This window comes from the organism of the source record quoted next, unplaced genomic scaffold (genome assembly GCF_019419815.1).
Source record: "Pyrus x bretschneideri cultivar Hongxiangsu unplaced genomic scaffold, Pyrus_bretschneideri_v1 Contig24, whole genome shotgun sequence".
Taxonomy (NCBI): domain Eukaryota; kingdom Viridiplantae; phylum Streptophyta; class Magnoliopsida; order Rosales; family Rosaceae; genus Pyrus; species Pyrus x bretschneideri.
The window spans coordinates 5,529,703-5,555,088 of record NW_025999546.1 but is presented as its reverse complement, the minus strand read 5'-3'; the positions used below and the strand labels follow the sequence as shown (position 1 = coordinate 5,555,088).

The window sequence follows — 25,386 nt, the reverse complement described above, 5'->3', positions numbered from 1 at the left end:
GTTTGCTTCAAAAGCATGTTTAATTGACATGATTGAGTTATCCTCAATAAGTTTCATGCAACCACTTAAACAATCCATAACCATCACAAAAAAAAAAAAAAAAATTAATTAAACTACAAATTACAAGTGTCAAAAGTGCAACACTTTGCCTAGTGCACAAAGAGTACTCTTGTACTCTCTCTCTCTCTCTCTCTGCATATAAACTTCAATTTCACGTGTATGTTGATAGAGGGAGAGGGCTTTTCTTCTTGTCTTTGACTCTTTGTGGTCTTTTTCGATTCATTTTTCTTCACTCACAAGGTAATCCTATATCATCTTTTGTATATTAGACATCTAAATTTTTTGCTTCCACTTCACATAATATTCTCTCTCTCTCTCTCTCTCTCTCTCTCATATGGGAATGGAGCCATGGAGGTCCCCCTCCAATCCGTTTCCCACTCCACCCATCGACCAACAAACATATTATCTCTCTCTCTCTCTCTCTCTCTCTCAAATTTTGATGTGCATATTTTAAGCAAACCCCACAACCATCACCATCATCATCACCATTGCCACCCCATGAAGCCATCTCATCATCTTATATATCATTCTTGTAGATCTCCATCCATCACATTAACTACTTTAACCAAAAAAACCCTAAGAAAACAAGTCCGCTTGCAATTACAATGAGAAAGCCAGAGTCTATTGGGAAAGATGACATCGACGGAGCAAAAACTATTAACAAGAAGAAGATGATGATGAGCAAGCTTAGGAAGGGGTTGTGGTCACCAGAGGAAGATGAGAAGCTGATGAGGTACATGTTAACCAATGGACAAGGCTGTTGGAGTGACATAGCAAGAAATGCTGGTCTCCAAAGATGTGGAAAGAGTTGTCGTCTTCGTTGGATCAATTACTTGAGGCCTGATCTCAAGCGTGGTGCCTTTTCACCCCAAGAGGAAGAGCTTATCATCCATTTCCATTCAATTCTTGGCAATAGGTATTCTCTCTCTCTCATTCTCTCAGTTGCAATGTTTATAATGCACAAATATTACATTATACTTGTAATGCACACACATTTATTTATTTATTTTTATTATGAAGGGAAGAGAGAGGATTTGAAACTATTACAATAATTTAGGGAGGGAGAAATTTCAAATCCGGGATGCATGAGTAGAAACCCAACACCCTATCCACTATGATATTGGACCGCATATCTTGTAACGCACACATATATGTAAATGCACATTGTGTATTGTAGGAGGGTTTAATTAAGTTCTGACGGCCAAACTGCATGCGCAATCCTAGTCCTTGTTTGCATGCAGATTTTAGGGAACCATTAGAATTGATACTTCAACATAGGGTGCATGCATGTTTAACCCTTGAAAGTAATCTTAAAATTAAATATTCTGTTTTGTTTTCTACCGTGTTTCTTTCTGAACTCAATTGGGCATATAGTGTGAGCACACACACATACCATATCGTATAAGTGCTTAAGCAACTAAACATCCATGGCATTTCAAGTCATGCATTTTGTTTTAGCCGTGCACATATGTATGGTTCAGAATTAATGTGTGTATATAAACAAACTGAAATTAACGACGTGCATACCAATTAGCTATTGATTTAGTGGTGCTTTCTTTTTCAAATCATGAAAACAAAACACAAATAGTGATGAAGTGTTGTATCGGTCTTAACTTTTCTTTGTCTGTTTTTATTATGTCTTAATTAATCAGTTATATTTGTTTTTCTTGTGATTAATTTAGGTTATATTTGTTTTTCTTGTGATGAATTTAGGTGGTCACAAATTGCTGCACGTCTTCCCGGACGAACGGACAATGAAATAAAGAATTTTTGGAATTCAGCCTTGAAGAAAAGGTTGAAAAATAACAATATGTCCACGTCCACATCGTCACCAAACGATAGTGATTCCTCTGATCCTAGAGATCCTGTCGTTGGAGGGACGTTTATGCCCATGCATGACCATGACATGATGACCATGTACAACATGGACTCATCATCCTCATCAACCACATCCATGCAAGCCATGGCCGTTAACAGCAACACCTTATTGAATCCCTTCTATATGCTCGACAATCGTTATGACATGGCCCATGCAGACGACGTCGTCGTAAATCCCACATGTTTCCCACACTTACCAAACATTGGAGATAATCAGGGGCATTATGGGGATTATGGAAACTTAGAGGGTGGTCATAAAATGGGGTTAGAAGGTGACCTTTTTCTTCCTCCACTCGAAAGCAGAAGCATTAAGAATAATCTGAATGGTCAATTAGTAGCTGACAATATAAGCAAGAAGAATAATAGTATTAGCAACTACCACTTCCATAATAGTTGCTTTAATAACACGGAACTGATCGGGTTTAAAGTTGATGAAGAGGAGGACATTTTTGGATTTGGAAATATTAATGGAGGGCAAGGAGAAAACGTAAGAGTGGGAGAATGGGATTTTGAGGGTTTCATGCTGGATACTTCCTCCTTTCTCTCTTAAAGAGCAGAGCAGAGCTACGTAAATCCGTATATAGCTAAGGCATTTGCAAAACAATTTTTTGGCTTTTGTTTACTTAGCCAAATAAACCTTTAGTGCATATATGAAATAATATTGTTCCTTTAGACATCAGAAATGTCAATAGTGATGTAAGTAGAGAATAGAATAAGAGGACTTTTTTGTATACAAGAGAATAAAAATTTGGAGGTGGAAGTTGGTAGTGAAGGAGAAGATGGATGTAATCGCATTACGTAAACATACGTTAATAAGGAGCAAAGTAGATTCAATATATTCAATGTTCTCTGCCTCTCTCTTATATATTTTTACTTTTTTATATACAATTCTGCATTAAGGGAGTGTGAGGTTTGGATTAGCCTACAGAATTGGTCATCCATAATAATTTTGTATCGAACTTGCCAAACCTAAAACCTTAAACTCACCAATTGAAAGAAATACCACTAGATTGAAATACCAGAGACCTCCTTCTCATATTTATTTTGAATTTATATATTTAATTTAAGCTAAATTGTAACGTGTTCTTTATGGTTACGGGTGGACTAAGCAGCTCTTGACTATGGGTGTTAAAAATTAGGGTTGATTAGATATTGGTCCTGAAAAATCATGATTTATAAACATAAACCCACATATAATTAAAAATCCAACAAAAACCCAAAAGTCAAATAAACAGCCACATAAGAATATAAGTAACCTACTAATACAAATTATTTACAATTTTTGCCACAACCCACACTGGAAAATTAGCTTCAATCAAGGGCCTTAAAATCTAATTAATCATCCTGACGTTTTTTCTATTTATTTATTTTTAGTTTCTACAACAATCTAGTGCATTACTTTAAATAATGACTATATTATTATTCGATGTAATTATTCTCCTTATATATAATAGTTAAACATCCCTACTTTACCTATATAAATAATATCGCCCTATAGTCTGTAATTTACATAAACAAAATATTCTCATATTTCTTTTGGCAATTTACCTATGATGACACACCCCGAACGAGATCAGGGCGTGCTGGCCGTCACGTGGAAGTGACGTAGCCACGTGTACAGTGCGGAAGCTAATAAAATAGTAACGTAAAAGTACGAATAAATAAAAACTAGCATACATAAGGTCAAAGTAATAAGTGCTAGCGTAAGTGAGACACAAATTAAGAGCAGAAACCCTAAGCAGTCCAAACTAAAATAGCGTTACAACAGTGCACCCGAAGGTGAACATACGCTGGTGATCGTCTGTCAGAAATGCCGGGAAAGCCCTCTGGGAAACCACCAAACCAACTGAACAGCTAGAACCTGGAGGGGCGCAAAACAAAAGCGTGAGTGGGCAAAAAAAAAGCTTTTCAAAAACCATTTCAAACGCAAGATTTTAACCCCTCGCCGTAAAACCTGTATACTTCCCAGAAAATAAACATATGTACGTATATATAGATATGCCAAATCATGCTCAATAGTATGCCATACCAAATCTCACGATGAAATGCATGTGCTCAGGTATAAATCACATCAATAATATATAGTCTGGCAGCCGGAGTCACCTAACGTGACCTGTACGGCTGCATCTAGAGCTCAAATCTCAATATAAATAACTAAACCTGCCCACGAGTCGGAACCACCTAAAGTGGTCTGTACGACAGGCCTGGGTGTAATACATATAAACGCTCTAGTGCTACGATCACGTGAAGGCTGTGCGAATAATCGCAGGTCACCTACGAGTCGGAACCACCTAAAGTGGTCTGTACGACAAGACTGTGCATCTAACTTGGATCCAAGCTGAGCGTGTGGTGCGGGAGGTGAACATCACGTGAAGGACTGTGCCCTACTTTGGGCGGGAGCACTAACACCGGGGGTGCAGGTTATGAGCTCTCTAAGCACCTCTAATCACTATTGAATGCAAATATTAAACAACGCTTACCTGGCACTTACCTGTGCATCCACAGCACCAATATATATATATGAACATATAAGTGAAACTATATAAATAAACATATATGCAATTAACCATGCATAACAACCAACCATATAAAAGGAATGGCATATAACTAATAAACATTTATATAAATTTCTGGGAAATATAAGTATATAGGTATATACGGAAAACCAAAAGCTCACTCACTGATAAGTGGAAGGGTCGTAGCCCCCCTGCCTCGAGTGACCACGCTCGTCCTCGGGATACGTCTCACCTATATGCGAAAATACTATAAAAACGTTAATTTTAAAGCACATAACCTTCCTTTCGTAATAACTTCTCATACATTGCTCAAAATGGACAATTGAATATACCAACGTGCTCTACACAACCTCAGGATCACACCCAAATTTTTAGAAAAATTTTCCACCGCCGCACGCGCCGGCCAAGGCACGGCCACACGTGCCTGGCACGCTGACGGCGTCAACTGACGCCGTAGGGAATATTCCATTAGTTCTAACGGATTCCGTCAACGGCATCAGGAATATTCCGTCAGATTTGACGGAATATTCCGTCTTCTTCCTCGGCTAATCTCCGATGCCGTCGTCGGCGCCGGAAAACTGGAAAATCTTTAAAACGTTCTAACTCCTTCATTTTTCATCCAATTTTCACGATTTTTGTACCAAAATGACGCCTAGAACTAGGAGAACAACGATATACCACTTTTAAGGGTTAAAAACTACAAGATCTCACCTGTCCACGCAAACCAAATCCGGCCAACTTCGAATACGGTGATCCCGACGTCCAAATCCTTCAAACGAACTACTCTGAGACTCCTTGGAACCTCACCAAGCTATCTACAAGCTTCATTTCCCCTAAAATGTGAGAATTTACGTCTTCGAATCGACGTGAAAAAGTTGATATTCTTACCTGAAAATGGTGTGGTTGGGTTCCCACGAGCCTCACGAGCTGGAATGTATGCTTGGTTCCTTCGATCTGTGAGTGTTTGATGGGTTTTGGTGTGTGTCCGTACGTTTTCAAAGAAGGAGGAAGGGAATGGGGCTCGGGGAACTTACAGGGAAAGGGGACAGAGGGTGGTGCAGGTGTGGGAGTGTGTGTGTGGCCCAAAGACATGCCAACACAACACAAAAACAACCAATAAACATAACGAAATCGAACTAGGGGCAAAACTGTCTTTTCACACGTACGTTTTCGATATTTTCGGGACGGACTGTCACATATGATATATGCAAATAATATTCTCATGTTTTGTTGGCATTTTTCCTAAATTATGCAAGTAGGTAAATTAATATACTAGTAGGTAAATTTCAATAATAGTAGGTAAATTATGCACACGTCATTTACCTACATTTTTTATGTGAATCAAATATCTAGACTGTATATATAAATAATTTATCTATAGTTGGTTTTTTTTTTCTTTGTCCTAAAATTACTTTACCTGCAATTTTTATCTCCTTTAATTTATATATTTTAAAGTACAATAATTTACCTATATATAATATGGACACGTTGTAATGGTAAATTGGAATTCGAGAGCCAAACTAACCAACAAATCCCTACATTTATATGCAAAATATTATTTTTGTAAAATCATTAATTCTCCCTTACAATTTGCATAGAATTAATTGTGTACATTAAATATTCAATAAGGGTGTTTTAGGCATCCGAAAAATTTTAAATGGGTAAAATCAAACATAATTAATGAATTTGCTTATGTGGAGTCTAGTAAATGAGTTTTATTTGAGGAAAAAAATTTTGTCGGGTTTTATGTGGAGAAAATTGAATTCCAGGGGCTAAAGTCATATTGTCAGTAAAAATTAATTCGTATATAAGTGATAAGGATGAGATGCTTGTTGCGCATTCACTTGCCTCCATGGCTAAGTGGCTTAACCCCAACGATGCCATGGACACCCTCATGATGGAGTGACTTTGACATAATCAAAGATTAAGGACCTAACCACAAGACAACTGTGATGCCTCAGGTCAAAAGACTAATTTGCATTATCCCAACCATGAGTTCTCATGTGACATGAATATGAGAACTCTTCGTTGATCGTGTTCAGTGAACTCATTCTCTATTGAGCACCTACGTACTTGTCTTGATGTCACACACACCAATGACTCGAGACTAGTCACTCTCCCTGAGAGAAGACATAGCACGTACTGATCTTAACGGACTGTCAATGCCCAATTGACAATCCTATGATCAGGAACGTTTAGGATGTGTCAACGAAAGAATGGTCTCATGAATCTAACTTCTTTAGATCGCATTCTTCCAATCACATATTCCTTGGACTTATCGTTTAAGCATATAACATTTATATGAGACGGCTCAAACAATAATGTTTGCCCTTAATATTAAACTAGATTAGTTTAACATGTGAAATGTCCATAAAGTATCATCATATGATTGGTTGGATAATAGATATGAATAAACTATCAAACCAAACAATGTGGTCAAGAGTATTGTATTAGAGAAAGACCGTATTGCATTTGTAATCCTAAAACTGAATAGGTTCTCCACCTCTTCTGATTAGCTTGGGTAACCATGACATGCTGCTAGGCGTCAACCATGGTTTGTGGAAGCCCTAAAAGTGTATTATCACTAATGGGAGAATTGAAAGTAAGTTTCAATTCACAATCGATTAGAAAGAGTTTTAATCGCCCACTACCTCGCTAAAAGGAACCTAATGGATCGTTCACCGAGTAAGGTAGAGTTTGAAGAAACAACGGAGATGAGTAAGAATAATTAAATGGTTTAATTATTTATCTAAGGCTAGGATTAATTAATATGTTAATTAATCAAACGAATAAGTTCGTTAAAGACCTCGGGTTAGTTTTGGGCCTCAAGGCCCAATGGGATTTGAATGTCAAGCCCATTAACTCAAGTTGTATGACAACTTGAATAAACAAAGGGCTTGAAAGCCCAATAAACCCTATAGGCTTGCCATGTTAGAAGAATAGGGCTTTTGGTCCATTAGGTCACTTATTTGAAGGGACTATATAAAGGACTTTATAGCCTAAAATTTACATATGGTAATTTTTGGGGAAAGGATGAGAACACAAGCTCTCCTTTCTCTCTAAAATTTAGGCCAACCTTGGAGGGATCATCTAGCAATCAAACTCCTCCAAGGTCACTCATTTCTTCTTCATTATGCCTTGGTGATGAATCATTAAAGGTTCTCAATTTTGGGAACTTGGAGAAACTTTTTCATCCATCCAAATCCATGGATCTAAGATGCAAGGAATGAAGGCCCTCTCTTTGGGTGATTAGCCTTTGCTTATGCAAAGAGGAATCTACAAAGGTATTGATTTCTCAACTCACTTTGTTTTGAGTTGAGTCTTGGTTCACCTATCTACTAGGCTTTGAATTTCATGGGTAAATGTTTTGTTTTAAGTGCATACAAGCATGATTCCGCCTTTAATTGTTAATTGCATGCTATTGATGTTGCTTAAATGAACTTGTTTTTCACAAATCTTCCTTCAATGCTAACCATTGTTGATTATTCTAAGAAGCTCTTTACTCATCAGCCTTGAAGGGAGTCTTTTATGTTCTGCCTTAGTAGATTTCCTAGGCTTGATCAACTAGCGACTTACTTAATATTACTAAGGAATTAATAAGGATGATATTAAAGGTAACCTTTTTAATTTAATATTAAGTAGCCTAAGTTTGAGTTTCCTTGAACAAATTATATATTTGAGACGTGTTTTCTTCCTCATACAAGCTCAATATAACTATCTTTAGGATGTAATTTTTTATAGGTTAGTTGAGCAGTATAGATGGATATTTCCTTGGACTTCATGTTGCTGCAACAGTGATGGATTAGAGATCGTATGATTCAAGTGTACCGAATGGGCCTTGCATACATTGTGTTGATGAATTTAGTTTTCCTAGTGTTTGGTTTGTTGGGCCAAGCCTGTTTTAGGCATCCTGTTTTCTTGTTTTTCATTAATAAAATAATGTTAATAGTTATATTTCGTTTGTTCTGTCATTTTTAGCTGCATATCCTTGTGGGAATAGGTCACTGCACTCTGCACTTGCTAAATGAGTTCTCACTACTATTTGTCTAGTCAATACATTGAGAAGCGTGTCCCGGTGCCACGATAAGTTCGAGGAGTTGAGCTGCCGGCTGTGAAGAGCTGTGGAAGCTGCTTGGAAGACTTAAGGTAGCACGGTGAAGGTATAGGATGGTAATAGAAGCTTAGTTTTCTTAGTGGCGAAGACTATAGCTAATTAATCCCTCGATTTTTCACAGTTCCTCGATGTTTCATTCAGAATGATTTTCTGGGACCAAATCCTCCGTGTTTGATGAATAAAATCTGAATTTATATGATGTATGAATGCCTACAACTTGTGATGAACAAATGGTTTGTTTACTTGTTTTGAAATGTTATTGTGTCATAATTCTCATTTGCAGACTATGAGACAAAAGCAGACCTATCACGGTTGATGTCCGTGATAGATTACAATCTACCATAGGCATTGTGCCTATTAGGAATATGAATGTGATAAAAAGTCTCATTTTCTATATTCCGTAATAAAATTATCGTGGTAGATAAACTAATGTCTTATAATGATAAGATTGTTGTACTTACTTTAATTATCACTGTCTTGGTGCAAAAGCAAAAGCTACCCGCATATTGGATTGGATTCGTATATCTATGTCAAACTCAAATATGTTATCGAACTTTAATTCTACAATCATCATTACCATATATGGCCAACCTTCTACCTCAATCCATCGTTTCCCTTTGAATGAAAGCAATATACGTCTCTTCAGTATTTAACTACCATTTTTCTTCCCTTTCTCCTACTCTCTCATGAGTACTGCCTATGGGAGCTTTTATATTTTATTTCTTCTGTTTTGTTAAAGAAACAGAAAATTAGAGGACCATTATTACATTAAAATATATAAAGGGAAATTCTAGGGTTGAGGGAGGGGGTTGGGGGAACATTGGCTGTGTCATGCAATCATGTTTAGAGGATCATTATTATTTCTACAATGTAATAATATTACATTAAGATTCTATATAGTTAATAACACATAATGACGTTGGAGGTTATATTGTGAAAGTCCTATTACAGTATCAAGGTAGGTTATTATACTTAGACGGGATTGTATTACACTGGCTATGTTGATTGCACCATGGGTGTCTTATTACAATATAGACAGGTTATAACCTCCCTTCCTTAATGTATAACGGAGTTACAACATGATGTTAACATTTAACATGTGAATATAGAAAAGGTAATGTTACACTATATATTCGTTCCAATTTACACTCCAAGGTTACATGATAATCATAACGTTCCTTTACTAGTAGAAATGATGGTGTTCATAGATGGGTGTGCTTTTCCCCAAATGGTTATTTAATATTCTTGCAGATCGAAGATATAAATATTTTCATAAGTAACAAATGAAATTCCATCATTTGAGGAAAAAAAAATTACACTGAATAAAGTTGATATTTCTATAATAAGGTTGGTTTTTACATGGTAAACATCATCTACTGTAAAACGTAATTGCATTACACTATCAATGTTCAAATTAAATGATACCGCTGATTATTTTTTATTAATTGATGAGGAGGGAGAGGAAATACTTGGGAGTGGATGAACTTAATCCCAGAATAAGAGTAGGTGATTCGTGACCAGCTATAGCATTCTCACATCCGGATAGGGTCACAAGTGGAATACAGGTACTGCCTTTTTTCCAATACAAGTTGAGGGGAAAGTCGAACACGCAGGGACGTATGAATTAACGCATGTTCTCATGCCTTTTACTGTTGTTGAATTAAAGAAGAATTCGGTGGAAAGCAAAGACTTGGACTAGCTTGATCAAAAGGTTATCCCGTAATTCTCGCTTTAAATTTCGAAATGCATATAGAATTGGCTCCAGTGACCAGTGAGCACGGGCAGGCTCATTAGCGTGGCTCAAAACAAATAATTATGTGTTATCACGCTGTTATGCCTTTTCATCATTCAGCAGATTTTATTTGCTTAGGTAGGGACATCGAATTAATTTAACTAAGTGGAAGTTTTTCCTCTTTCTTTTTGACATAACAGTAATTAGAGTTATGTCAAAACAATTGATGTATAAAAGTATCAAAATTAATCTTTTAAGAAAAATTAAATAAATAGTTATCTGTAAGCATAGTGGTTGGGTAACATATAACCCATTAAGGCTATGTTAAAACAATTGGTGTGTGGAAAACGAGCAAAAGTTTAGAACTTCAATCTACATTTGAACTCCAGCCCATAGATGTATTCTTTGGGGTCATCAACTCTGCTTTGATGTACTATTTGATCCTGGGGCCAAAACAAGGCCGGCCCTGAGATTTGGGGACCCGGGATGAGCTACTAAAAAATGGCCTTTGATATTTTAGGCACTTCAATCCATTGTACTTTGATATAGGTACCTTAAATTTAAAACGAAACAGTTATAAGATGTACCTTAAATTTAAAATTTTCATGATTGAAATGATAAGCCATTGGAGTATTTAATCTGTGGTGAGGGATGGCTCAATTTGACTTAATATGTCTACTATGTATGGAAAAAGTTGGGATCATATATGACCCTGGTTTTGTATGCAAAGTCTTGTTTGACTTTGAATATAACTTTCGAGTTAAAAATTGACTTAATCGCTCTCTAATGCATAAAAATTAAAAAGTTAAAAGTCAAATTTGATTATGCATACATTGAAATTACAACTTGCACCACCACATTTGAAGTCAAATATAAGTTATAACTTACAGGTTTTGTTTTTTATATTGGACATAGTCTGAGAAATTAATTTTGAAGTTGGTTGAGCTGTAATTTTTTATGACCATGCATCTGTTGTATAGAGGTACAATGAAGTAATGCTTGTGTTTGATACAAACAATATTCTTATTTTAAACTACATATACTAAGGAGAATAAGGGTTCGAACCCAAGACCTAACAAGTTGAATAGTTAAATGAAGTAACGTTATTAAAAGACAATAGAAACTAAATGTGATGATTATTATTATTATCATCTTGTTGTTTGTAATAATTAAAAATTGTTTGATTACTGATTGTACTCAATGGTTTCAGCTTTCCTACTAAGAGAAGCATTCTTTGGGCCAGATACCCTCATAGCCTAGCCTACTTGGCTAGCCAAACTCCACACCACAAAAGAAAGCAACTTCTCTCTCTCTCTCTCTCTCTCTCTCTCTCTCTCTCTCTGTGCAATTTAAGAACCCTCCAAAAACCCCTCTCCCATGTTAGAGGGTTAGAGCTCCAAATCACATCTCTCTCTCTCTCTCTAGATATTATTTATGGAGCATGATCAGGACGAAGAAGCTCTATTTCATCCATACCCTTGTCCATACTACGTGCAAAGCCCATCCGCCATTTCCCATTCCAACAGTGCCGATATTCGAAATACCATCCTGGAATCCGAATTCCACTCCTTAACACGACCCAATCCAGCAAACCGGACCCTCCACGACGAGGCCTCTTGCTTCACTCTATCACGCTACTCGTCCTCTCGTGGATCCAGTCACTCATTCCAGTACCAAAAAAAGATCTCCTTTGATGCACGTAGTAACGGCACAGGGACCGATAATTGCAAAAACCGTTTGGTTATTACCGTCAAAGGTGGTGGTTGTGGCAATGGTGGTGATGATCACGGTGACAATGAAGATGATGAGGAGGAGTATTGTTATGGGTTGGAGAACAGATCGGGGTGGTGGAAGAGGAATTGTTCATATCGAAATTCTGATTCGTTTGCATGGATATTTTTGCAAATAAGTTGGAGGGCAGTGTTGAGTTTGTGTATTGCACTGCTTGTGTTTTACGTTGCTACAAAGCCCCCACCACCCAAAGTGTCTATTCAGGTACGTTCAAATATTCAACAATCTCTCTCAAAAAAAAAAAAAAAGTACTCTATTTTAGTTTCAAAACTATGCGTATATATTGATTCTAGCTATCTTATCCATTATAAAAGATTAACCATAATATATATGGCATGATGGGTTTTGTAATTGGCCTAGTAGCATGCTCGAGACATATTATTATCGTGGTAATATAGGACATATATATAATTATGCCAAAGTGAATATATAATACTCAATGATGAACTATGAAGTGTACGTACGATCACAAAAGTATTCTAACACAAAATATTAGCCTACATGCAGGTAGTTTACTTCTTGTTTGATTTTTAACTTTTACCTAAACCTAAATAAAAAAGAATTTAATATATTAGCCTATATGGCTATATGAAGGTGTTTTAGTTAACTAATTAGTTCCTAATCTTGAAAACGTAAACGAAATTAGCCCTTTGTAAGATGAGGATTATCTTTTCTACCTTAGAAGTTGTACTGTTGCGTATGAAGAAAAAGAAATGTAATTATATTGGAAACGGGCCGAATGAGGAAGAAGAACAATCATGAGACTCAAAGCACAAAGGTAGACATAAACTTGGCTAAGTTAGCTAGAGTAGTGTGCGTACCACTTTAAGTCATTAAAGAAAAAATTTAACCATCAACTGCAGCACGAAGTCTACAAAATATGGTCCAAAAATATAGTCTCTCTAACATTTTCCTTCCCTTTTTGCACAAGTGAATCTCATTTTCCATAATTTAGATGAATTTAGTGTAAATTATCTTATTACTTATAAGTAAAAATAAATAAATAAACTTGAATCACAAAAAATAATTAAAAAAACAAAGCAATTAAACTTGAATCACAAAAAAATAAATAAATAAAACAAAAAAATTAAACTTGAATCACCTAAAATGGCTCACATATTGCAAAAATATTCTCTTGGTGACTACATGATCAAGAAATGCATAATGACTCGCCCGTAGGCTATGTTTGATGTGGAGGAAAGAGAACTTAAGAATGAGAGAGTGTTGCCAACTCTGATGTTGGCAAGTTCATGTTTGGCATATGATTTTCTTCCATAGGAAAATAGGGGAAAGTGCAACTTTCGCTCACCTTAGCATTCACTTTCCTTCCCCATGAAAAAAAAAAAAAAAATTGACTGCTACCATTTTATGACATATATGTCCTCGTTTGGTAACTTAAAATGCTAATTTTATACCAATAAATTGGCAGTTTCTACCTACCTACTAAACATAGGAAAAAAAAAATTCGAATTTACTTTCTCCCAAGTAAAGACATGGGGAATCATTTTCCATGAATTCGTTTTCGCATACTAAATGTAACACTAGAGTTGATATAAAAGGTTAAGATTAAAACATAAGGCACATCCATATATTCTCACACTTTGATAACAAATTATATGCAAGCCACTATGAATCTTTGTCCACTGTGTAACCAACTGAACATAACCTCATAACTTGGGCTTCTAATTGATTGACCCGAACGTCACCCTGAATATTGTTAAAGACTCGTGACCTTGAAAGTACAAAACTTATGTGGCATACATACCAAGTAACTATGAATTAACTACATCTTTTTTGTGAAAGTAGGTGTGCCAACTAACAATCAAGTTCAGTCGGGCGAGTAAAATAGATGTGGTGTTGGTGTTGAATACTAACTTCTGAAGTTGAACGACTATGGTTGTGAGAATATAAGTGCACTAAATCGGTATCAGGCTATAGAGGCAAATATGATAGTGTTTTAATGGTGAATGTGGTTTAGCCACATGACTGCCAAACTACAAAGTGCACTTGAGAGTAACCAATCATATAACACTTCGCTTCACAGGAAAGTTAATGAAGTGACCTTTTTAGCGAAGGAATTGAAGATTCTTCGGTTGTTGAGACTTGGATAGATAACCGACCGAACTTGAAGTAGTGTTGTTGCATCGAACTGAAGGTACTTCGAGAGCGATTAGTTCTACGGCTCTAGTGATGTTTGTCAACCCAATGATGTTCCAACGAACTGAATGCGAGGGTTAGAATAATTAGTATTTATCTCAATGTTGCGAGAAGATTTCACATAGAGCGTTTGCAAGAATTTTCGCATAGAGCGTCTGAATAGTTTGATTGTTGAGTTCAAGGGGCTGGTAGAAAGACTTCTCAGCCACGGTGCTTCTCCTGATAAGCATTCACCATCCTTAGCCAAATAATTACTCTCATACACCTTTGTAACAAACTGTTCAATTAGCATCTAGGATTACAATCCAGGCTAAGGATAAGACCGAATTGAAGTTTGGCTGAGGATAAGCCATGCAATCCCATTAGCATCCATGATTAGTTTGGCTAAGGATAAGCCACGCAATCCCACTAGCATCCATTGAAGACCGCGTGCACCATGATTCCAATTCAATCCAACTTCTTCAAAATTCCATGCTAATTTGATTTGACCCTTTTATCTTGCATAAAAATATTATTTATCATGATTGAAAATCGCAATAATATCCCACAATAACTAATTCATTCTACATTTTTAATAGTCTTGAACTCTATTCATTCTACGGTCTCGATTGCGCGAAGCGATCAACAATGATGTAATATTGAGTCCAAATACTTATCGGCCGAAATGTAAATTTCAGGCCCAAACAGACTCTCAAAAATCTGGCACCGTTATTAACTTCAACTAATGTTCATTATGCTCACAAAAGAAAAAAATCGTAATGTTCTAGATACAATGGGAAAGCAAAGCTTATTTCCAACTCCCAAGCAACAACGATTAAAGCCACAAAAAAACTGAATAGATAAATAACATTTTTAATCTTCATCTGACATCTTTAAGACTATTTTGCTCTTGTAAAAAATTGTAAATTCTGGAAACTGCAGATGGCAGGAATTGGTCAATTTGGGCTTGGGGAAGGAGTGGATGGCTCGGGTGTCACAACTAAGTTCCTTACCATTAATTGTTCCATAAATCTCATGATAGAGAACAAGTCTAAGCTCTTCGGCCTCCACATTCGTCCTCCAACAATGGAAATGTGCTTCGGACGGCTACCTTTTGCACTATCACATGTAAGTAGATGTATATATGTTCAGTCAAGTGTGAAGTTCACTTCTTAATTTTGTTACATCTGTGTTTGTTTAAATTGCCGGTCCATAAATATAAGCACTTTTGGAAATACTTGTGTCTAAATGTGTAGGTTTAGATTAACAGTAGAAAAATTTTCTTTCTACACACTCATATTGTGTTGATGATACATCAATTTGTTCCGGGCAATCAGTCGTTATTGAAAATTTTCAGGGACCAAAGCTATATGCTGAGAGTGGGTCATCAAAGTTCAAGTTATATGTTGGAACAAGGAATAAGCCTATGTATGGTGCCGGAAGAAGCATGGACGACATGCTCAAGTCAGGGAAGGGTTTGCCGTTGGTGCTTCGTGTGAGAGTGCGCTCAAGTTTTCGGGTCGTTTGGAATCTCATAAAACCTAAATTTCATCACCAAGCAGAGTGTTTTTTGGTCGTTGAAAGGGCATATGACAAAAAGCATCGTACTCAGTCATACAATAGCACCTGCATAATTAATTGAAAGAAAAAGACACCAGAGAATGTGAACGAGAAAAAAAATTAGAGATTCGTGTGCTGTCGGGCCACAAGCTCCCGTACCATCCGTTCAGTAAATTACACCAATGTCATAAACAAATTATCATGTTGGATCCTAGTTTCATTTTTTAATCTCCTTTAAATCTTGAGGTACAAAACAAATGTCGACATTTCTATCCATATACATTTTTAATTATCCAGTGGTTCATATGCATAGTAAATTATTATATTCCTTTTTCGTCAGCAATATACATTAATTAGTTGTTGTAGGCGGCGAATTTGGATCTTCTTTGGACTTTATTGTCAAAAGTCTAAGGATCAGGAAATCCGGACCTTGGTTTGTGTGAAAGAGAGATCGAAGTCATTGGTAGCGGAATGAGTTAAAGAAACGTCGGATTTAATTTGAACGGTCCACATTGCTGATCTTTGGACTCTAGATAATGAAATCCGGAAAGAATCTCTGTCCATAGGCGAGTATCTTGAAAATGAGTTTGTTATTTGAAATTCCAAAAAGCCATATTATGAAAATATAAGAAAAATTTGTATATGAAATATTGTTTGTGAGGATGATATTTTTGACTGAACAATAATACTTTTCAAAAATAATTGGAAGGACGTTCCGGTAACACCACTAAGAGTCTCAAATAAGAAAGATTCTTTACAGCATTGGAGATCATAGCTTTGGAAGCGTGCATTGCAAGTTAAATAGCTCTTGAGTGACATAACGCGCTTGTGTCTAATACGAATGTCCAACATATGTGCCTTCTTTAATGGCCGAAGTTTTCGAGATCATGTTTCCCTTATTTGATGTGGGTGTGAGTTTGAGCTTTACTTCCCGCGAGCAGTCGAAGGGCACTCATGTCAATCTGAGCTTTCTTAGTCCACGTGTATTGTTAGTCTTACTAGGTGGTGGTATCAACGGGAGCATTTTTTCTCACAATCATAACTATGATGTATATTTATCATACATTTAATTATTGTTTATTTGTTCTTTCAACTAACTCTAGTTAACTTCTACGTTAAATATTACTTTTTCAATATTGTAAAGAATTAACCAAGGTTAAATAAAAGACACATGGCAGATGCTTAGGTGTATGGTGAGCGTACAACAAGATTTATGATGGTTGTTAGCCCATTGTGATATTTAGCCTACTCCCCTACTCTCTTAGTATAGATAATAACGTTTGTTAAAAAACAAGATTTATGGTGGTGAGCAAAAATGCTCCCATTTTTGTTTACCTCACATATGTATCTACACTTCTTTTTGGGTAATGGTAAGAAGACCATCAATTTAAATTATACTGTCACGCCCCGATCCCGACGTACTTCCCAGATCGACACGTGACGTCATCAAGTATCTGTATGTCTAACATACCCCACCTCCAGGATATGGCAAAGCATAACTCGAGCATTGATTCGCATAGTAATTTTTCATACACTTTATGGCTGCATTTAACCTCGTTGTTAGACTGCCTACGTACCCTAAATAAGGATCAAGTAATTTGTAGTTCGTCAATTGTCAAACTCTAATCTTTTCGTAAAATACTTCTAGCGGAAAACATAGGGTACCACATTACACATCAACCATAAGCCAAACACAATTATCATCTTGTTAGGCACACAAGTGTGCTATTCCCACACATATGTTTCCAATTCATCCTTCATATAAATCACTATGTTTCACATAATACCGCAATTCATAGTATGCAACATCTCAAAGTACAATCAACGAAGCACAATGTTATCCTTTAGCCACAATGGTCAACAAGTCTAATCATAATGACAACCATCATAAGAAACATTATTCCACAATCATATCAATCAATAACACATATCATATACCAAAATGCAGGGTTAGAGTGACACAATTCGGCCGAAGCTTACATTTCTGAAGCTGATAACAAATCCAAGGAACCAACAAGTCAAAAGATGCGATTTCAAACCACTTAACAAAATCCATCAACATCGGGTTCCAGACCACTCAACAGAACCAAGACACCCAAGGGGATTTCGAACCTCTCTATGGAATCCAAACCAAGATACGATTCCGGACCATCACTCAACGGAATCGCAGAGTAGAAGGGATTCCGAACCATCACTCAACAGAATCCATGTGGATACGATTCCAAACCATCACTCAACGGTATCATGAAGTAGAAGGGATTCCAGACCATCACTTAACGGAATTGCAGCGGAAACCCAGTTCCGGATCACTCAACGGAACCGAGCAGAAGGCCAAGGAACATATCAACGGCTTGAAGAAACAAGACATGAACCAAATGCTCAAATTACGAAAGCTCAACGAAACGAGAAATGGAAACAAAGCACAAGTATTAAATTTAGAACAACTCAACGAAATGAAACAAAACAATGAAACGAGCTGTGAAACATGCTTCAAAGCAACAAACGGTCCACTACTAGCCCTCACATTTCATCATATCATACTAATTATGCAAATCAACCACATTTTAAATATGCACATAAAATCAAATATCACAATCATTATCAGTACGCAGGCCAAATCATGTTTAATAAACATAGTTCTATGGCTAAATATATAAAAATCACGTTTCATTAGAAATCACATTTATAAAGTTATGTGATATCCACAAAGGATATTAAATACGATAGCAGGGTAGTAACCATATCGCATATTTTAAAGTCACTTACTAACCAATGTAAGCCCATTAGACTCCATTTAGTCTCCCATAGTACTAATTTTAGTATTTAGAACGTTTTGAGATATGTTGACCAAAAGTCAACCATCGATCAACGGTAGGGTCCACAATCCTACATAATTTGATCCGGAAGATCCGCACATCAGATTTCGGATCCGTAACCTCCTAAGGTCCTCATTATGTTCATATAACAACATAATAAAATCTCATCGTGATCCAACAGTCGGATCTCCGCCAATCGCAATTTCAAGTAACAGTCGACATTATGTTCTACAAACTTAGAAATCAAATTCGGAAAGATCTATACGTCCTTGTCCTCAAATTTTACGAAATATTACATATTATAGTTTGGTGCCGATCCAACAGTCGGATCGTCGTTAGTTAGAATATTCAAGTGGCGGACCTTAACGAAAATATACTCAAATGACGAAAATTCATCAATCGGACTTCACATATGGAATTGGGGTATCAAATTTAGCCTAAGAAGATCATTGGGCCACGCGTCGCCACAGATGGCGATCAGCCACCCCAACTTGCCAAAAAATTCATTATTTCAAAAAATTACAAAATTTCACAAAAATGTAGAGCAAGTAAAGAGGGGAGCAATTTTCACACTTGAGCCGAAGTCCAATTCGGTCGGGATAAGCTTCAATTTCACTCAAACCCGCTGGAAACCCTAGAATGGGTTAACTTCGATTCTCCTTCCTCGGTATTCCGACGCCCCTACAACTGGTTGGGTCTTGTTCCTGGGTCTAAGGGGAGTTGATTAAGGGTGGTGATGGGTGGTGTAACTCGCCAGAACTGCGGAATCGCCGTCGAGCACCCCCGGGTTCTCCGACACTGTTCTACACGAAATTGGAATTAAAAACCTTTAATCTTGGGCGGGAATGGTAGAGGAGGGGTTGTGGAAGAGGTTGCAGGTGGTGGATGTGGTGTATCAACGGGAAAAATGGCGGAAACGCCGGATTTGAACTGGGTCGAAACCGGTTGTGGGTGCACGGGCGTCGGGAAGAGGGAGGTCTCTTTTCTTTTTCTTTTTTTTTTCTCTTTTTTTTCCCCTCCCTGATTGGTTGCTCACACCCCACCACCACACCCCCCTCTCTTCTTTTTCCTTTTAACTGATTGGTCCCTTTTTCTTAAATCAAGTTGTTCCAATAGTCTGATTGGGCCGAAGTTTACTCACACCTGATAAGCCAAATTCTCACGTGATGGGGGTTTAACTAATTTAAAAATTATAGTTTAGTAAAACGATTTTAAATGTTCATAATTATACCACTATAATTCAGACTTGCCAACAACTTTCATCTTTGCATTCGTGGTTTCGAGATCTATTCGAAAATGTTACTTGTGACTTCTAAAGATCTACGGATTATAAATAATTATTTTTTTAAAATTCACCTTCGTACTTAAGTAATTAAAATCTAAAATTAATTTAAATTCACGAAAAATAGTATAAAATCTCAATAATACAAACACATATATTATAACAGTGAAATCCAAAAAGGGGATTTCACATATATTTTGTTCGTGATTATTATGATTACTTAAGTACTGATTAATGTGGTTATTTTATACTAATGACACATTATACAATTTATAAATTCAGTCTAAAAATTTGATCTATCTTGTCTAACCTTTTCATAATGTATACACTCAACCACTTACAAGAGAGGTCATTAATGACGCTAACCTCAATGAAGATTAGCATTGGGCAAAAGCATTTTTATTTTGGGAAATTGTGGAGCCAACAATATTTCTAAAAATCCTAAAGACGACAAGTGAACTTATGTCCGAAGAAGAAAAGAATGTCTTCATTAAAAGGACGGTCCACAAATATTCTCACGCACAGTTCAACATCCCTAGAGACTTGAGCAGCTGATTACAACACCACCAAGCTCCCTAGCTCATGCATGAAAAATTCAAAGACATTAATGATATGATTAATCACCAAATTTTATATTTAATACATTCTTGATTGAAAATCAACTCAAACAAGTAAGGAGTTATCATCACAATCAATCAAGAATAGTTACTTCATCATCCCAATATCTTATCTCCTAACCAATGTATTTGGGATAATTCTTTCCTCATCCATCTTATGGAAGACACACCTTAGTCAATGGGAAGCCAACACATGTAGGGGCAGAACCCTACCATGTTGGCCACCTCCCTATATATACTCTACATCATTTTCTGATAAGCTTTTGCTACACAATTAAGACATAAATACTATCTCTTTTCAAAGATACTAACTTAAGCATTGGAGATCCATTAACCACCACTCTCCCCCCTCGGCCGCCGCAGCACCCCCCCCAACCTTGTGGGCGCCCGTGGCTTTGGTTACTTCAAAGCTATGTGTAGGACACAAATCGTAATATAAATATGTAGTATGTAGGATGTTAGATATAGATGAGTGGGTTTCATCTTCTCAGTTTACAGGAAATGGCAACATTGTGTCTTCCACGCGAAAGTTGAATCTGTCTTCTTAGTTTAATCAAGTGTACTGTGGTATTATCGTGGCTTCCACACGAAAGTGGAATACTTTTCTTATTTTCCTTTAAATTATTGCATCGTGAATCACTTTACTTTAGATGACTTTCTAGCTAATTAGGTCCAAAAGTTTGGTACCCTTTTTTCGTCCAAATATGTTAGATATTTCCCTAGCTATATACGTCGAAGGAGAGAATTACACACACATAAAAAGTGAAACGATTGTTCGATAACTATTTTGCATAACAAAACTGGTGGATGAACAAGTATGGTTCATATATGCATAGTTGCGTATAAACTAGTGCATAATTAGTTGTAATTTTATTGAGTAAGACGATGATATAAAAATATTAGTGGGCATGATCGAAATTAGCATATATATATATATATATATATATATGGACTATATAAGCAGCAACATTATTCATTAAATAAGTTATCTTTACATCGACATGAACATAAATGTCTTCGGGCCCCACCACTAGCTTCACTAGATGGTGTTCCTAGGTTTAAAGAATTTTTGTCACTATGTACAGTAGCTCGAAAAGCAAGTTGTGGGGTAATAGTCTCTGGATTTTAGCTCGTTTTGGTTTTTGAATTAAAAATTTGTGAATATTGATTAGGTTAGCTAATTCAATTAGAACTTTTATCTATTTTTCACTCCTTTAAATTCTTAAATTTGGATGAAAGTTCTAATTGAAGGAAGATTTGTGAAAAACATGTTCATTTAAGCAACATCAATAGCATGCAATTAACAATTAAAGGCGGAATCATGCTTGTATGCACTTAAAACAAAACATTTACCCATGAAATTCAAAGCCTAGTAGATAGGTGAACCAAGACTCAACTCAAAACAAAGTGAGTTGAGAAATCAATACCTTTGTAGATTCCTCTTTGCATAAGCAAAGGCTAATCACCCAAAGAGAGGGCCTTCATTCCTTGCATCTTAGATTCATGGATTTGGATGGATGAAAAGGTTTCTCCAAGTTCCCAAAATTGAGAACCTCTAATGATTCATCACCAAGGCATAATGAAGAAGAAATGAGTGACCTTGGAGGAGTTTGATTGCTAGATGATCCCTCCAAGGTGGCCTAAATTTTAGAGAGAAAGGAGAGCTTGTGTTCTCATCCTTTCCCCAAAAATTACCATATGTAAATTTTAGGCTATAAAGTCCTTTATATAGTCCCTTCAAATAAGTGACCTAATGGACCAAAAGCCCTATTCTTCTAACATGGCAAGCCTATAGGGTTTATTGGGCTTTCAAGCCCTTTGTTTATTCAAGTTGTCATACAACTTGAGTTAATGGGCTTGACATTCAAATCCCATTGGGCCTTGCGGCCCAAAACTAACCCGAGGTCTTTAACGAACTTATTCGTTTGATTAATTAACATATTAATTAATCCTAGCCTTAGATAAACAATTAAACCATTTAATTATTCTTACTCATCTCCGTTGTTTCTTCAAACTCTACCTTACTCGGTGAACGATCCATTAGGTTCTTTTTAGCGAGGCAGTGGGCGATTAAAACTCTTTCTAATCGATTGTGAATTGAAACTTACTTTCAATTCTCCCGTTAGTGATAATACACTTTTAGGGCTTCCACAAACCATGGTTGACGCCTAGCAGCATATCATGGTTACCCAAGCTAATCAGAAGAGGTGGAGAACCTATTCAGTTTTAGGATTACAAATGCAATACGGTCTTTCTCTAATACAATACTCTTGACCACATTGTTTGGTTTGATAGTTTATTCATGTCTACTATCCAATGTGAGTCTTGTGCTTATATGATTACCTTGAATGTGATTTGGAACACATTCCTAAATCTCATTCATACTTTGGCCAAAGATTCTTAATCATATCATAGAGTATTCTCCCTCAAACAGTTTGAAGGTTAGAGATCCCTTGTTGCGCATTCACTTGCCTCCATAGCTAAGTGGCTTAACCCCAACGATGCCATGGACACCCTCCTGATGGAGTGACTTTGACATAATCAAAGATTAAGGACCTAACCACAAGACAACTGTGATGCCTCAGGTCAAAAGACTAATTTGCATTATCCCAACCATGAGTTCTCATGTGACATGAATATGAGAACTCTTCGTTGATCGTGTTCAGTGAACTCATTCTCTATTGAGCACCTACGTACTTGTCTTGATGTCACACACACCAATGACTCGAGACTAGTCACTCTCCCTGAGAGAAGACATAGCACGTACTGATCTTAACTGACTGTCAATGCCCAATTGACAATCCTATGATCAGGAACGTTTAGGATGTGTCAACGAAAGAATGGTCTCATGAATCTAACTTCTTTAGATCGCATTCTTCCAATCACATATTCCTTGGACTTATCGTTTAAGCATATAACATTTATATGAGACGGCTCAAACAATAATGTTTGCCCTTTACATTTAAACTACATTAGTTTAACTTTCTGAAATGTCCGTAAAGTATCATCATATGATTGGTTTTAGGGCACATTTCCAACACTAACCGAGTTAGCCTAAAGCAGGGGCGAAGCTACATAGGGGTTGCCCCTCCTCTCGTCAGAAAATAAGTCTAGGAGGGTGTAGCCGCACCTCTCGTTAGTCGGAAAACCTGTAAGAATGTTCTGCAACTTCTGCAGCTGCCATGGGTTGACACACGTTATGGAGAGTGGGAAGTTGCCCATTTGGCTCCCGAAGAAAAATTATACCTCAAATTGTTGGAAATTGCATCGCGGGAAGGCAGCTGCTGCAATTGTTTTGTAGCTTCTGCCTTCCTGCAATCTAGTGAAGTGCATTAAAGTCAAGAACTTTGCGCGACCAAGCCATCATTGCGCAAAACCTTGGGCTTCGAATATTTGGACGCCAACCGATACACTTTCCTAAACCCATTGTGCGACGAACTATAGTTCGTTGCACATTTTTTTTAAGAACATTGGCTTGGCCTTCAACTTTTTGCATGCTTTCCTGGTTTTTCAAACCCATTGCACAACGAACTATGGTTCTTCGTGCTTTTTTTTTTTTTTTTTTTGTGGACATTGACAACATTTTGCATTAATTTCATTCATAATAAACATTAAGTACATATTTAATCAAAAAATTTCATACAAAAAAACTTAAAATTCAGATCTATTTATTAAATAAGCAAAAAATTTAAAATAAGAAACCCTATTCTACTCATCCACCGTTGGTTTTATGGTTCTTGCTATTTTGCTACAGCGCCTTCATTATCAAACTTCCACTCCCGGAATCTCGACTTGAACCCAAGCATCTCTAATTAATTTTTTATTTGTTCTGTTTGATGTTTTATTTATTTTTTTTCCTTTTATGAACTAGGTATACTTATCTATTTTTTATATAAAACATCTATCATACTTGTCTAAAAATAATAACTATGCACATTGTTTTTTTTTTTTTCGGAGGCAACTATGCACATTGTTTGACGACTATAATACCTACAATTTGTAAGTGGTGTTTTGCAATAATTGTTTAATTGATATAGAATTAGCGTAATGTACTTTTTATCTATTTTGTTTCTACTGTACAATTACGTAATGTATGTAACCATATTGTAAAAAACAGTGCTTAAATCATTCTTCAAATATTCTGGGTACAATGGATAGTCCTTGTTCGAATATTTCCAGATAATCTTTCTTTGAATATTTTGGTTACTCCAAATCCTCATTCGAGTATTACAGGTAGTTATGAAAGACATTAATATTGTCTATTATGTATAAGGATTTAGTTGTCTATATTTTTTCTGAACCTTTTATACTTTTAAATTTTGTCCTTCCTGCCGAAAATTTCTAGCTTCACCACCGGCCTAAAGGACTGTTGTTCCACAATATAACAAGTTCAAGGATTCTACGTTAAAAATCTCTTTCTCTCAACATAGTCCGAATTGAGAGTAATGTGCTAAGAGCACTAAGTTTTGGTCTTAAAACTATGTGTCATCATAGGTTTAACAAATTGGCACACGCACATTGTATTCCTAAGACCACTATATATGCTACAAACGTCATTGGCTACTACATAAATAACGAATTTAACCTAATTTATGAACTAACCAGGGCTCACAATGTTCAGCCGGTAAAAATTAGGTCACAAGGGGATTGTCAGTTAATTCCAGGCATGGAGTATTGGAAATCCTACGTAGCCCACACTTTGAAAAGTTTCGATTGCTACCAGCTAGTTAAAGCACTTCGATTTGCATCAAAGCAAAGTAGGATAAATTAAATACAAACTTAATAATTTATAGCTTGCGATGATGGTGGACCATACACCCTTTCAGAATCTAACAGAGTGCTACCAATCATGTATGCACTCTTTCAACAGAATGCGATGCTGTC

The 25,386-nt window shown here is 36.5% G+C and overlaps 2 protein-coding genes across 2 annotated transcripts; both read left to right on the top strand.

Moving 5' to 3' along the window:
- The first annotated feature begins 632 nt into the window (after positions 1–632).
- Positions 633–2,741, top strand: LOC103945877 (transcription factor MYB83-like). Its single transcript, XM_009356467.3, has 2 exons — positions 633–976; positions 1,774–2,741. The coding sequence occupies exons 1-2, from the start codon at positions 666–668 to the stop codon at positions 2,486–2,488; spliced, it is 1,026 nt and encodes a 341-aa protein (XP_009354742.2). The 5' UTR covers positions 633–665; the 3' UTR covers positions 2,489–2,741.
- Positions 2,742–11,708: 8,967 nt separating this feature from the next.
- Positions 11,709–16,065, top strand: LOC103945878. The gene is made up of 3 exons (XM_009356468.3): positions 11,709–12,295; positions 15,170–15,355; positions 15,585–16,065. The coding sequence occupies exons 1-3, from the start codon at positions 11,735–11,737 to the stop codon at positions 15,867–15,869; spliced, it is 1,032 nt and encodes a 343-aa protein (XP_009354743.2). The 5' UTR covers positions 11,709–11,734; the 3' UTR covers positions 15,870–16,065.
- Positions 16,066–25,386: the final 9,321 nt, after the last annotated feature.